Here is a 13,649-nt window from a genome sequence, read left to right as displayed (position 1 = left end):
GCTGTCTGATGCACGCGGATGCACGCCGTCACATCCAGCCTCTGAGGGCAGGAAGCCTTCGCCCCGTCACCTGGACCCCTGTGATAACACCCCCCGCCCTCGCCTTTATCTCTCTCCATCTCTACCTTTCCCTCACACTCACACATACAGACACTTTGGCAGTTAGACGCACACACACACACACACACCGAATGCCTAAAGCTTTGGGCTAATGTGGAGCAATGGCGGGAACAACAGCTGGTCATTTATAAAGGAACTCTCCCTTTGTGCTTTCTGCTGACCTCTAAACCAATTTAACATGAAAGGGAAATGGCACAATGAAATAGGGCAGTAGTTTCCACTTGGGGAAAACGCCTTGTTATGAATAAATATCAATACATGTAAGCGTAGGAGCATTATCTTTGTACCTGATAAATAATCTGTTTTTTCCAACTGAAAAGGGACATTTTGTAACCCCGGTTCTTTGATAGGGGCCACAGTGTATAGCTTGGGTTGGATAAGTTACTTTTCTAATTTAATTCGTGGCAGTTGCTAGTTAGTCCAACATTGTAATCAGAAGGAATATTAAGATATTTACAGGCTTGTTCTCCATATTAGCTGGGATCCAAATGCTGACTTTTTGGAGCAGATGTTTCACTGGCTGTCCTATGGGTTGCTGAACTATGGTCGATAGGCAGTTTAAGCTGGAGTACTTTGCCTGACCCGTTAATGGTTACATGGAATGCCTTTCCATACAGCCACCCACAAACGAGTGTTGGTCAGTTGGGAGGGCAGCAGTTTGAATGCCGGTAAAACCGTTTTCAGGTATACCTTAAATAAAATGCTAAGTGAAGTCGTGGCTTCGGGCAACTAATATCGGCTGTGGACCGGGTGTTGTTCGAGCAGATGGTTGGGGGCTGGAACGTAATTATAATACATTTACCATAATTATGCCATACAAATACGGTCACCTCTAAATCTGTTGGCACCCTTGATAAAAATGATCTGTACCGGCTCTGTAAAATAAACAACACAGGGGAGTAGCTATTTTCATGATGTCGTGAATCCTACGAAGGACGTCTTCACCTAGCCTCGTCACGAAGCCTTGTACCTGATGGAAATGCCTTCCCTGTGTAACCCTGTTAAATGTTTATTTTTCTACCGCAGCACCATGTTGTGGTGCAATCAATGTGGGAGTCCTGGCGTTCTCTGTGCTTGATTGGCTCAGTGTGAGCTACATTCACTTGGGTGATTGAGCTCAGTATGTGGGGTGTGTGTCCTCCATTCATTACTATTGATCTGATGTAGACAGGGCGCGTGTGTGTCACAAACACACACGCACACGTGCACAGCTTTCGCACTGCTGCTTAATAACATATGTGACTATGGGCCGGCACTTTTGAACCGTAGCCAGGCACTCTGGGTGATAATCGGCACGCCCAGTCAACAGTGTGTGTCTTATTATTCCGCGCAGCAGGATTATTCAGTTTCGCCTTCTTTTTTTCTGCATTTGGACTTAACATCGGACAGGTTATGTTTCGTACGCAGCGCGTTGAAAATGCTGGTCGTGTTCCCGCGATGTTCCTCCCAAGTGGCCTGTTAATGACTATAAAAGTTTTCCGTGCTTATGGGCGTGTCGTCTTCGTGTACAAATGTGCATGTGTCACAAATGACACCCCTATGCCCTATGCCATGCGCTACATTAGACCAGCAATAAATGGGGATCAGGGTGCTTCGGGATGCTGCCTCAGTGTTGTCCGTTTCGGTGGTCCATGGTGTCTCCAACCTGACAGCTGTTGCTGAATTTTAAAAGGTGCTGTTTGCTATTCACTTGTGGCCTGGCTTGATAGTTCCAGTCTGCCTCTCGCACTCATCTTCTGATTGTTGGCCTGGTTCTTGGGGGGGCGGTAGTGGAGTATGTATGTTGTGTGTGTGAATAAATTATTGTGCCACTGGAAAGACATGGTATTAAAGTGTCTTCATAATGCCAGACGCCCCTCAGATTGGAGATTTTCTTTTGTGTTCCAGCCTCAGGGAGATTATTCTTCACTACACACTGTCCCCTACGCCTTTGAATGGCTGGCACACAGCTTAGCTTACTGTTCTACATCGCAAACACCCTGAGTGCCTTCGGACAGAACCGGAAACATCCTGTTTTCGGGGATACGGTGTTTTTCGACATAACTCTATTTTCCCCTGAAAACTGGATGATGAGACAGCACTCAATTAGTTACATAACCGACATGGTTGTCAGCATTCTCACTGGCTTTGTTTGCATAGGCGTCCTGACATTGATCCTTTCACCAATTATTGGTAAAAGATGTGATTTTGCTCCAAAGAGAATTTATTGGCAAACAATTTCTACTGATTTGTGAAAAGACTAATTAGTGTAAAAGGAATGAATTTCCAAGCTGAAGCCCAGACTGGAACTCCAAATCTCTGGGGTGACCTGAAGTTTGCATTTCACCTATGCTCTCTATTCAGTCAGACCGAGCTAGATAGGATCTAACAGGAAGAATGGGAGAATCTTTTTTTTAATTCTTTGTAATTATGGGGTATTGTGTGTGTGTGTGTGTGTGTGTGTATTGACAAATCTTCTGTAATTATCTGCATTAGAATTATTTGGAGAAGGGATAGCTTTAAATTATATAATTAATGAGGCTTGCAAAACCAGCACTCTAATTCTAATATTGTTTAACTGAGGGACGGAGATGATGCTGGTGAGGATTATTATTTTGAATGCTCCATCTTTTCGTTTCAAGTAGAAATTCAGTATTTTATATTTAATAATTTGACCGATGCCCTTATCCAGAGCAACTTTCTGTTAGTGGATTCATTATAAGATTTCAGTTTGTGCGTTCATGTTCAACTAGGTTGAACAAACAGACAACTAGTAGTATATTCTTATGACTCCATGTAGCTTTCAGCAAAGTCAGTGCTAGAACGAATATTATAATTTTTTTATTGCAGGCATTAGTGGGGGAGAGGGACAGATTCACTTTTACTTTTTAAACTTCCTCCACTATAATAGATGTTATAAAGAGGTCAATGGAATAGATACCTTTTCCAGTGTAAATGGTGAATACACTCAGCCTTTTTCTCTTGAGTAGAGGTGGATAGAAAAATTATGCTGTAATTGGCACAAGGTCAAAAACCCTGATCTAACCAAGTGTATTATTCGACAAATCCATCATGATTTATTTATTTTAACAAGGTCACAATGAGGTTACCAAAGCTCTTTTTTGATGTACTTGGGGGTTTCTGCTGCATACATTTTAAGAAATTGACCTTTTGTAGCTTAGAAGAAGTGACTGCTAAATAATGCCTCACATTTGTACAAAACTGCAGCATAGCTAGCAAACAGTTGTTAGGAGGTGTAGTAGTTTTTAGCTGTACTGCAGTGGTTTTGTGACAATGACAAGATCATATATTGGATTCGGCATCGTAGAAGCATCATGCTCCAATTATTTACATAAACTTTGAGTGAAATACACAAGCATAATACAGTATATAATATATACACAATATATTTTACTGTTTCAGAATTACACCTGTTATAGTAACCTCACTGACATTTTGTGTGGGTGGGACTTAATGAAAAGTTAGTTAGCTGGCAATCTGCTTGGAGAATGTTTGGAAAAACACTGCCATGGGGACAGGACTGAACCGGAAGAACACAACCCCTGGAGTTGTAGTCTTTTTTCAATATCTGTGGATGGGAAGTTTGCTGAAACACATCCAAGGCCAATCTTGCTGACATGGAAATCTCTCAGACATTATAAAAACAACAAAGGCCCTTTTAGTAATGCAGAATAAACAAATGTGACAAAAACATGTCCTGTAAAGAGAGGGAAAGAACATCCACAGGTACTTTGTCTATTTAATAATGTGCTTCACATGGCAATCAAGCCCCTTTTATTTGAATTTGAGGAGATGGAGAGGGGGAGTTCATTAAGAGTCCTTTGTTGTGTGGGGTAATGGCCAGAGATGGTTGTATGGGGTAGTGGCCCGAGATGGTTGTATGGGGTAGTGGCCAGAGATGGTTGTGTGGGGTAATGGCCAGAGATGGTTGTGTGGGGTAGTGGCCAGAGATGGTTGTGTGGGGTAATGGCCAGAGATGGTTGTGTGGGGTAGTGGCCAGAGATGGTTGTGTGGGGTAGTGGCCAGAGATGGTTGTGTGGGGTAGTGGCCAGAGATGGTTGTGTGGGGTAGTGGCCAGAGATGGTTGTGTGGGGTAGTGGCCAGAGATGGTTGTGTGGGGTAATGGCCAGAGATGGTTGTGTGGGGTAGTGGTCAGAGATGGTTGTATGGGGTAGTGGCCAGAGATGGTTGTGTGGGGTAATGGCCAGAGATGGTTGTGTGGGGTAGTGGCCAGAGATGGTTGTGTGGGGTAGTGGCCAGAGATGGTTGTGTGGGGTAGTGGCCAGAGATGGTTGTGTGGGGTAGTGGCCAGAGATGGTTGTGTGGGGTAATGGCCAGAGATGGTTGTGTGGGGTAGTGGCCAGAGATGGTTGTGTGGGGTAATGGCCAGAGATGGTTGTGTGGGGTAATGGCCAGAGATGGTTGTGTGGGGTAGTGGCCACAGATGGTTGTGTGGGGTAATGGCCAGAGATCCCTACTGAGACACCACCTCTCACTTTTAGTGATCAGTCCTGCCTTTTTAATTGATCTAGTAGATGGGCTTCCGTCTAACGTTCCAACTGTTTGTCCCTCAGGCTCTTTAGCTTTCATTTAAACCCCTCCGCTCCATGCAGCAATGCCACATTGTAATCTTCAGCTTTAATACAAAATATGGTCATTTGTCATTGAGTGCCTAAGGCATCCTGACGCCTGTCTGTTTCTCTCCCGCTCTGTCCCCCCCCCCCCCCATCCTGACTTTCTGTATTCCTTGCACACCTATGGTAAAATTACACGTTTATTGTGAAGTGATGCTATTAAAAAATGGCATTAGGTTTGGGTTTATTTACTGTGATTTAAAATTAAAATGAAAAACTGTTTGATCAATGCCTGTGGTGCCAGTGGCTGTTTGTAGCATCACGTCTCCGAGGAGTTTTAGTTGTCTTGTTTGAACAGATTGACAAGGCATGCTTTCAGTTTTAGTTCATTTAATAGGTACAGTCTGTTTGTGCCGCCTGATCTAGTGCTGCGGCTGTGTTCAAATCATATCCTACGAGGTCACCAGCTAGAACGTTTCGATTGGTCTGTTCTAGCTGATGAATAGTGGGACCCAGGTCTAAATCAGTCTCCGGTTACTGGGAGACTGATTTAGTCCAATTAAAAAAGGGGTGGAATTGGCTTTGAGGTCCCTCATTGGGTATGAAGGATGTATTCAATCACAGGTAGTTTTCCCACTCTGAAAGATGTCTATTGATCTTGTGCGAGTTCTAGCTAAGCCACCCCATGCCACGGTACATTGGGATTTTCAGTAGGTTTATGAACAACCCTACATTTTGTTGCTTTTCCATTATGCTTACTGAGCGGTTGATGTTGTGAATGAAGGATCTGTGTGTTTCCTGGCAGACTGTCGTGAGATCCTGTTACCTCTGATGACGGAGCAGTTGAAGTTCCACCTAGAGAAACAGGAAGACCTGGAGGCCTGCTGTCAGCTACTGAGTAACATCCTGGAGGTCCTCTACAGAAAGGACGTGGTGAGAAATTAGCACACACACGCCCGCGTGCATGTCATTTTTTGTATCCTTGTGGGGACTGAAAACCCAGACATCCATGTTCCCTATCTTCTGTCCCTAATCCTAGCCTGAACCTGACCATAACTTTGAGCTCAGTAACCCAATGTTTAGCCAGAAAACGTAATGTAATAGTTTAATTGTTTATTGGAGGCGTTACTTGTCATGGCATTAGGTTCTGCTCGTCTGAGTTTGCTCAGTGCCGTCACATGATCGTGTATATGATACTACTAATAATGATATTAACACCATAACATCATTAATAGGATTCCCCGCAGGCAATGAGCAAGATACGCAGTATCGATCCCCCCCATGAAATGAACATACACACAAATACACACACACACACACACCGTACGCTCACACACACACTACAGACACGCACCATGTAACCTCACACTACACACACACCCCTTCACCTCAGACCCCACCCCATCACACTACACTTCCTTAGGCCCCACCCCCTCACACCCCTTTACCACAGACCCCACCCCCTCACAGTCCACTTTTTTAGGCCCTACCCCCTCCAAACCCATTACCTCAGACCCCACCCCCTCACAGTCCACTTTCTTAGGCCCCACCCCCTCACAGTCCACTTTCTTAGGCCCTACCCCCTCCAAACCCATTACCTCAGAACCCACCCCCTCGCACTCCTCTCCTTTAGGCCCCACCCCTCACACCCTTGTCCCTTAGGCCTCACCCCTCTCAACCCACAGCCCTGCCAAACAATTCATTCCTCACTTTTCTACAGTCCACTCAGTCAAACATTGTAGTGAAACATCCAGAATAGATGTCCTGATTAGTGCTTTGTTAGCCTGCTGCAATAGAGTTGGCTATTTAATGAATCCAATCCCATTCCATATTAGATAGAAATGTTTATTTCATGGACTTTTATGTTAATAATTGATTGGTTGCATTGGCAAATCTCCCATGAGCCGGAGAAAATCGGAGAGAACCAGAGAGAACCATCACTCAGTGTGTTCAATAGACTGAACTCCCTCTTGTTCCCATATGAATTCAGCACAGACCCAGTATTTATTTAGTGTGCCGCTGAAAGTCATGAAAACAAAGAGCGAGTGAACTCGGAGACTGCAGTGAGCCTTGGCCTGTGCTGAGAAGCATGAAGTTGTACGTCACACCTGACGCATTCAGAGAGATCAGATGATGCCTTAAGCATTTGGAGATGGGTTTATTTGTGTGTGTGTGTGTGTTCTTAAAATAGCTTTTGAATTATTAAGGTCTTGGGGCGGTGGATGGATTCCTCCGTAGACGTCCCCGATCGTTGCTCGCACACCAACCCTCGGCCCAGCTCGTGGCGCCCTTCTAATCGGCCACTGGGGAAAATGCGGATCACTATTGACAACAACAAGCACCTCTACCCCGAGTTTGAGCTCTGCTACCTATAAATCATAGTCACGGCAGCCCCCGGCCCGACCCTGTTATGAAGGAACGTCCTCTGGGGAACTGCCCCTGTCACAGCAACCCTCCCCGGGCGTGAAGGAATGTCCCCACAGTCACTCAGAGTAACTTCTGAAATCCAGTCTTTATATTCTAGGGTGACTGTCAGCTTCCTCCGGTCTGGACAGGATTATGGAGCTGTTTGAGATGTCAATGAATGAAGGAAATGATTCAACCACTTTAACAACAACGCGCCATTACATATGATAACGGTCATTTCATTTACCAAGCTTGTCTCAGGACAACATCGTGATATCATGTCGCAAAGGCTGAGTCAATTTAAGGCAGATTGTTCACGAGCTACCTGTCTGGTTGTACTCATTGTGTCCTCTGTCATGAGATGTAGGATTTGTACATTTTGCAGGATTTCTTTGTTGTTATTTCAGGTCATTTCTATAATATATCAGCAAAAATGTGTGTTATTTCACAACATTTATTCACCAAAAAGCGCATCCTAAAATGTAGAAGCCAGAGTAGACTCAAATGTGAACTGCTGTTGTTGACATATGAATTGACTGACCTGGAGAGGGTTCCACAGGGCTGTGTTCTTGGACATCTTTTGTTTGCCAACTATTAATAGTGTTTGTAAAAAAATAAAATAATAATAATGGCAGTTTTTATTTTCATGCTGACAACACTGTTCTTTATTTTTGAGTAACCACGCGGAATAAGGCAATTTAAGAACTGCAGTCTGCCTTTACCGTCGCCCTGGCTACGCTCTGTCAGCTGGAGTTGCATTTAAATGCTGATTAGACAAAGTCTGGGTTTTCACCAAATCTAAGACGAAACCTCAGAATATCCCATTTATAGCAGGACAATAAGATGCAGGAGAATAGCAGGATTTACTTTGTGAGACAGTAAAAAAGAAACCGAGGCACCATTGTATCATGCTTTTAAATCCTGCATAGAAATGTTTGACCTATTATTTGATCTGTAATATTGAGTGGAGATGTTCTGTGCATGCATTTTCTTGGGTTCGGTGTTTGGTTAAACTGCAAAACTCTCACCCATCTGACTACATTGTCCACTGTACCAATGGCCGTTGTTGCCTATGGTCACATGACAGTTTTTTGTTGACCGTGCCTAAGACGTGTACGAAGTGGGGTACGATACATAAAAAACTTTCTAGTTCTCTGGCCCTTCACAAAGGAACAAACTGCCAAAGGGTGCCCAATTGCAGCCTGTCTTTCTGAATGAATTTGGAGTAAATACTTAGAAGGACAATGAAGTGTCTGTCACTGTTTTGACCTCTGGTTGAACCACAACGTCCCAGTAAATCTCATGCCTTTTTCCAGCGGGTAACGTGGCGTTTAAACTGAAAGGCTTTTGCGTTCCATGTCTTTAGAACATTGTGAGTGCTGGCTTTTTGACCTGGTCTCCCTCTGAAAAGCAAAATAGAAAATCAGTAGCGCTAACCTGTGAAATGAAAGGTTATGAATAAAATGAATGAGATGTGTCTTTGTGGTTTAGTTGGAAGAGTTATCGATCAGACCAACTGCTGTGTGTGTTTGGATTGGTTTCCTAGGGACAGGAATGTTGCTAACCTCTGTGATGTTCTGCATGTCACTTCCATGCTGTGTATATTTCAGTTATGAGATATCCGCCTAATCCACGCCCTCCCGTCCTTCTCCATCCTAATCCACGTCCTGCCGTCCTTTTCCGTTCTCTGTGGTCAGGGTCCAACCCAGTGGCACGTCCAGACCATCATGGAGAAGCTGCTGAGGACAGTCAACAGGACCGTGATCTCCATGGGCCGAGACTCTCCGCTCATCGTAAGTCGGAACCCTAGAAACCCCCCCCCCCCCACCCCCCGTCTCCCAACGCCTGTGTTGCCACGTCTTCGCTGCCGGAGACCTCCGGGGAAAACTGGCTCCTGTGTCCTGGAATCCTACTAAAAGGATTTCTGAGAAACAAAGGCTGTGTTCTGTTGCTGGTTGCAGAATGTCCCAAGTCCATGCAGGCCGAGAAGCGAGCCAGCCTGGATTCTGTTTTTTAACATGTTGAAAAAGGCCAGTTTCTTCCCTGTTTCAAGTTCTGAAACACTGTGTCCTGCTCAGTGTGCCTCTGGCAACATCTGCCAAAAGGTTCTTCTGAATTAGCTATCATAATCCCCCCCAGATCCAGCAGCCCGAGCCCAACCTCAGCCTTCCCTATCCAGAACATCAGAGTTATCAAATGCTTGTTCTAACATCAGAGATTTTCAGAACCTGTTTCTAACATCAGAGATTTTCAGAACCTGTTTCTAAAGTAATGCCTCAGTCATCAGCCCTCCACACCTTCACATAGAATCACTCCAAAGGCTTCATTCATCTCCCTCACCGCTTTCATCTGATTTATCATCCAGGCCATGTCTTCTCTCTCTCTCGCTCTCTCTCGCGCTCTCTCTGTCTCTCACACACACTCACTCTCTCACACACACACACACACGCAAACAAACACAGAGAGAGTGTGAGTGTGTGTGAGAGACAGACAGGGAGCGAGACAGACAGGGAGCGAGACAGACAGGGAGCGAGACAGACAGGGAGCGAGACAGACAGGGAGCGAGACAGACAGGGAGCGAGACAGACAGGGAGCGAGACAGACTGTGAGCGAGACAGACTGTGAGCGAGACAGACTGTGAGCGAGACAGACTGTGAGCGAGACAGACTGTGAGCGAGACAGACTGTGAGCGAGACAGACTGTGAGCGAGACAGACTGTGAGCGAGACAGACTGTGAGCGAGACAGACTGTGAGCGAGACATACAGGGTGCGAGACATACAGGGAGCGAGAGAGACAGGGAGCGAGAGAGACAGGGAGCGAGAGAGACAGGGAGCGAGAGAGACAGGGAGCGAGAGAGAGCGAGCTGTCACCTAATATCGGGAACATTGCTAATGTGAGCCCAATGCAGGTTATCACAGTGTGATATCTAATCAGTATATACTCTCTGGCTAAGTCCCCAATTGGTACATTATTACCTACAACCTCCCATAAGGCTTTGCTCCAAAGTAGTGCACTAAATAGGGAATCGGAGGCTGTTTAGCATGCATGTTATGCGTTACTAAGGCTGAGCCAATCAGCTTCTCAGTAGGAACTTGTAGATAATTAAGTGACTTCTCAGTCATTCCATAACTATGCTGCCATCCTCACAGTGCTTGTTTCTCTGCTCCCCAGAAACTCATCCATTTTAGTGGGAGGGGGAGAAAAGAAGGGGAGAGGGGGGAGATGGAGGAGAGAGAGAGAGAGAGAGAGATATTAACATAATATCTGTATTCTTTGAATGTACCGTTTTCCCAAATGGTTCCTTGTTCTATATGGGGCGTAGTCTGAACTAATGCACTAGACAGAAATATAGGTTGGATGGAATATTGAATCACGATTCCTTGGGCAAATATTGTCATTTCGATTATGATTTGTGATTTCCAAACGCTTGGGTCTAAACAGCGTAGAGAACCTCACTTATAAACTTAGATTGTGAAAATCATGTCCTACATTATGTGCTAACTGATTACAAAAAACCTAGTTAAAGCGAAGTGCTTTTGAAACATGTAACACTTCTGTGGTATTGTATGTTAATTGAATGTGAGTAAGTAGGCAAACTTTCTCAAACCTTGACCGACATTTTCTCCCGCATCAAGTTTGTAAGCACCAACCTTGAACCTGAAACTCTTAATTACCAAGCTGTTGTGTGTATGCAACAATATCTCTTAGCTAGCAGTTGCAGTTTAAACTCAAACTATGGTGCTGTGTTATTAAGTGGACTGTTCATAACATTAGTCTACATTACTTTTGATATGGTATTACGTGTACTGTTCATAACATTAGTCTGCATTACTTTTGATATGGTATTACGTGTACTGTTCATAACATTAGTCTGCATTACAAATGATATGGTATTAATTGTACTGTTCATCACATTAGTCTTCATTACATATGATATGGTATTAATTGTACTGTTCATCACATTAGTCTACATTACATATGATATGGTATTACGTGTACTGTTCATCACATTAGTCTGCATTACATATGGTATGGTATTACGTGTACTGTTCATCACATTAGTCTACATTACATACAATGTGGTATTAATTGTACTGTTCATCACATTAGTCTACATTACATATGATATGGTATAATGTGTACTGTTCATCACACTAGTCTACATTACATACAATGTGGTGTTAATTGTACTGTTCATCACATTAGTCTAGATTACATATGATATGGTATTACGTGTACTGTTCGTCACATTAGTCTACATTACATATGATATGGTATTACGTGTACTGTTCATCACATTAGTCTGCATTACATACAATGTGGTGTTAATTGTACTGTTCATCACATTAGTCTAGATTACATATTAAGTGGTAACAGGACACCTAATCACGCTGGTAATACAGTGTTATCAGCTGGTCCGTTAGCAGCCAGTCATGGTCGTGGAGTGTGTTTGAATCCAGAACGTTGGACTTGGGCATATCCCACAGACTGAAGTGACAGCCACACATGGTTGGATGGGGCCTCTAATGGCAGTCAGCTATGATTCTCTTTACTCCTCCATCGCCATCTCTCTGAATACCTTACCTCTCTCATTGTTGTCCTAGCCTTCTATCTTTTTTTTTTTAATCTCAGTTCAATTCACCAGGCATCTGTTGGCATGTGACGCTGTTTACATTGCCAAATGAAATCTTTTGGTCTAGATCTGTGTCCAAAGCCTGAGTCCGAGACGTACAGTACTTGTGTGGCAATTGATGGAGACAACGGTGATGTGAGGTGTCACCACTGTCACAGGGTTGCGGCGCCGTCTGACAGGAACAACAGCCTTTGGCCTGACCCGGGAACCAGGACTGCTGCAGATCCCTTGTGGGCTTTCGTTAACATTAACCTTGCACTGGCAGAGTTGCGCGTTCCTCCAGAAACAAGTTAAAATCCAACAGGGACCACTTTCAAAATCTGTACACGTTATTGAACATTTCCTAAATTACAACGGAGCATTGTTTTCTCTGCCCTTGAGGGAACTTGCTGTGCCCTGTTGTATGTTTTATGCAATGAAGAATGTGTCGTTTGGAATACGGTTAATGAGGACTGTTAACTAAAATCTTTTGTTGCCTAACATCCCCTTTCGTCCCAGCGTCTCTTGATCTGAGCTTCCACAGAATATTCTAGACATTCTTGATATATAGATATCTTCAGAGTATGGCCGTGATCCCATTCATAAGGTCCCACTCACACACACACACACATATATGAACACTTTATCTCTCGGTCTCTCGAGCATTGCATCTAAACGTAAAGCTGCAGTACATCTTTTTTTCCATGATCAATAACAACAAGGTAGATTTTTTTTAATGGCCCTGAGCCTCAGTTAGAGGATAGTGGATGGCCTAATCACTGCCAGGTAGTAAAGTAGTCCGTTATAACTGACTACTACACCACTCAGTTCCAGGTAATCAGGTATTTTACCACTCATGACCAGGTGCTACACCAGTCAGTACCAGGTGCTACAGCAGTCAGGACCAGGTGCTACAGCAGTCAGGACCAGGTGTTATACCTCTACTAGATTGAATTTATTCCTAGGATCGCCTCTTGGGATGTAGCATCTTATTTTCGAGGGGGTCCTATAGACACAACAACATGCTATACATCTTGTTGCTGTTGCTCACTCGTGTGTAGGACTGTGCATGACTGTGCATGACTGTGTGCGCGTGCGTGTGTGTGTCTTCATGCGTGAGTGCGTGTGTGCGTGTGTATTGCGGTACTGTGCCATGTGGCAGGGTTGTGGTTGTGATGCAGACTGACAGGGTCTGACTGACCTTGTTCCACTGAGCGGAGAGGCTGGCAGACAGACACCGCCTTAGATTTAGATTCATGCATTAGCCTTCTCTCCTCAACACCTCTTCCCTTTCCTCCCTGTTCCCCCTCTCTCTCTCTCTCTCTTTTCTCTGGCTCTTTTCATCACTCCTTTTCTATCTCTTTCTCAGTAGCTCAAATGCAGAGTTAAGGAGTGTGTTCCAAGTGATTGCGTCAGGTTTTCTTAGCAACGCTGGCCGTTCTCTGTGTGTGTGTGTGTGTGTGTGTGTGTGTTAGCCTGATATGGTAAACAGATCGGCAGCACCGTCTTGGTATTCATGTGTGTTCATTTGGCCTGTGGCATCCTTCTGTGTCAGCCTAATCGAGGTCAGAAATGTCCAAAAACCAGATCGGAGGCTGTCTCCGCTGAGCCTGCTGAACCCTTCATTTCAGATGCCCGGAGTTTCCACGTCTCCGCGATGTTGCAGCCCCTCATTCCCATTCATCCCCTCTCCCGCAGTGTGTGAGCGGACGTGGGGGAGGGAGGGAGGGAGGGAGGGGGGGAGGGGGGTTGGGAGTTACGGATTGACAGTGCTGCTACGCTGCGGCCCACTGCGCGCAACCGCCGCGACCACGTCACAGCTGTGGTCCGCTCCGTGCCGCGGAGTGTGTCTGCCGTCCGCCTCGCCGCGTTGCCCTCGTCAGTGTGGCCGGGAGCCGCCGGGGACGCCGCGCCACTGCTGCAGAATGCCGTCGCC

At 45.0% G+C, this 13,649-nt stretch overlaps 1 protein-coding gene across 10 annotated transcripts in view; it reads left to right on the top strand.

Moving 5' to 3' along the window:
- dock1 (dedicator of cytokinesis 1) overlaps positions 1-13,649 on the top strand; it is a 263,696-nt gene that overhangs the window by 87,075 nt on the left and 162,972 nt on the right. For all 10 annotated transcript variants that reach the window (XM_034292884.1, XM_034292883.1, XM_034292881.1 and 7 more), the window contains 2 exons: positions 5,500-5,627; positions 8,798-8,893. In XM_034292884.1, coding sequence (XP_034148775.1) covers positions 5,500-5,627; positions 8,798-8,893 — 224 coding nt within the window. The remainder of the gene's footprint in view (positions 1-5,499; positions 5,628-8,797; positions 8,894-13,649) is intronic.

This window comes from Esox lucius, chromosome 6 (genome assembly GCF_011004845.1).
Source record: "Esox lucius isolate fEsoLuc1 chromosome 6, fEsoLuc1.pri, whole genome shotgun sequence".
Lineage (NCBI taxonomy): Eukaryota > Metazoa > Chordata > Actinopteri > Esociformes > Esocidae > Esox > Esox lucius.
The sequence above is the reverse complement of the archived record's forward strand: the minus strand, read 5'-3'. Positions and strand labels throughout refer to the sequence as shown.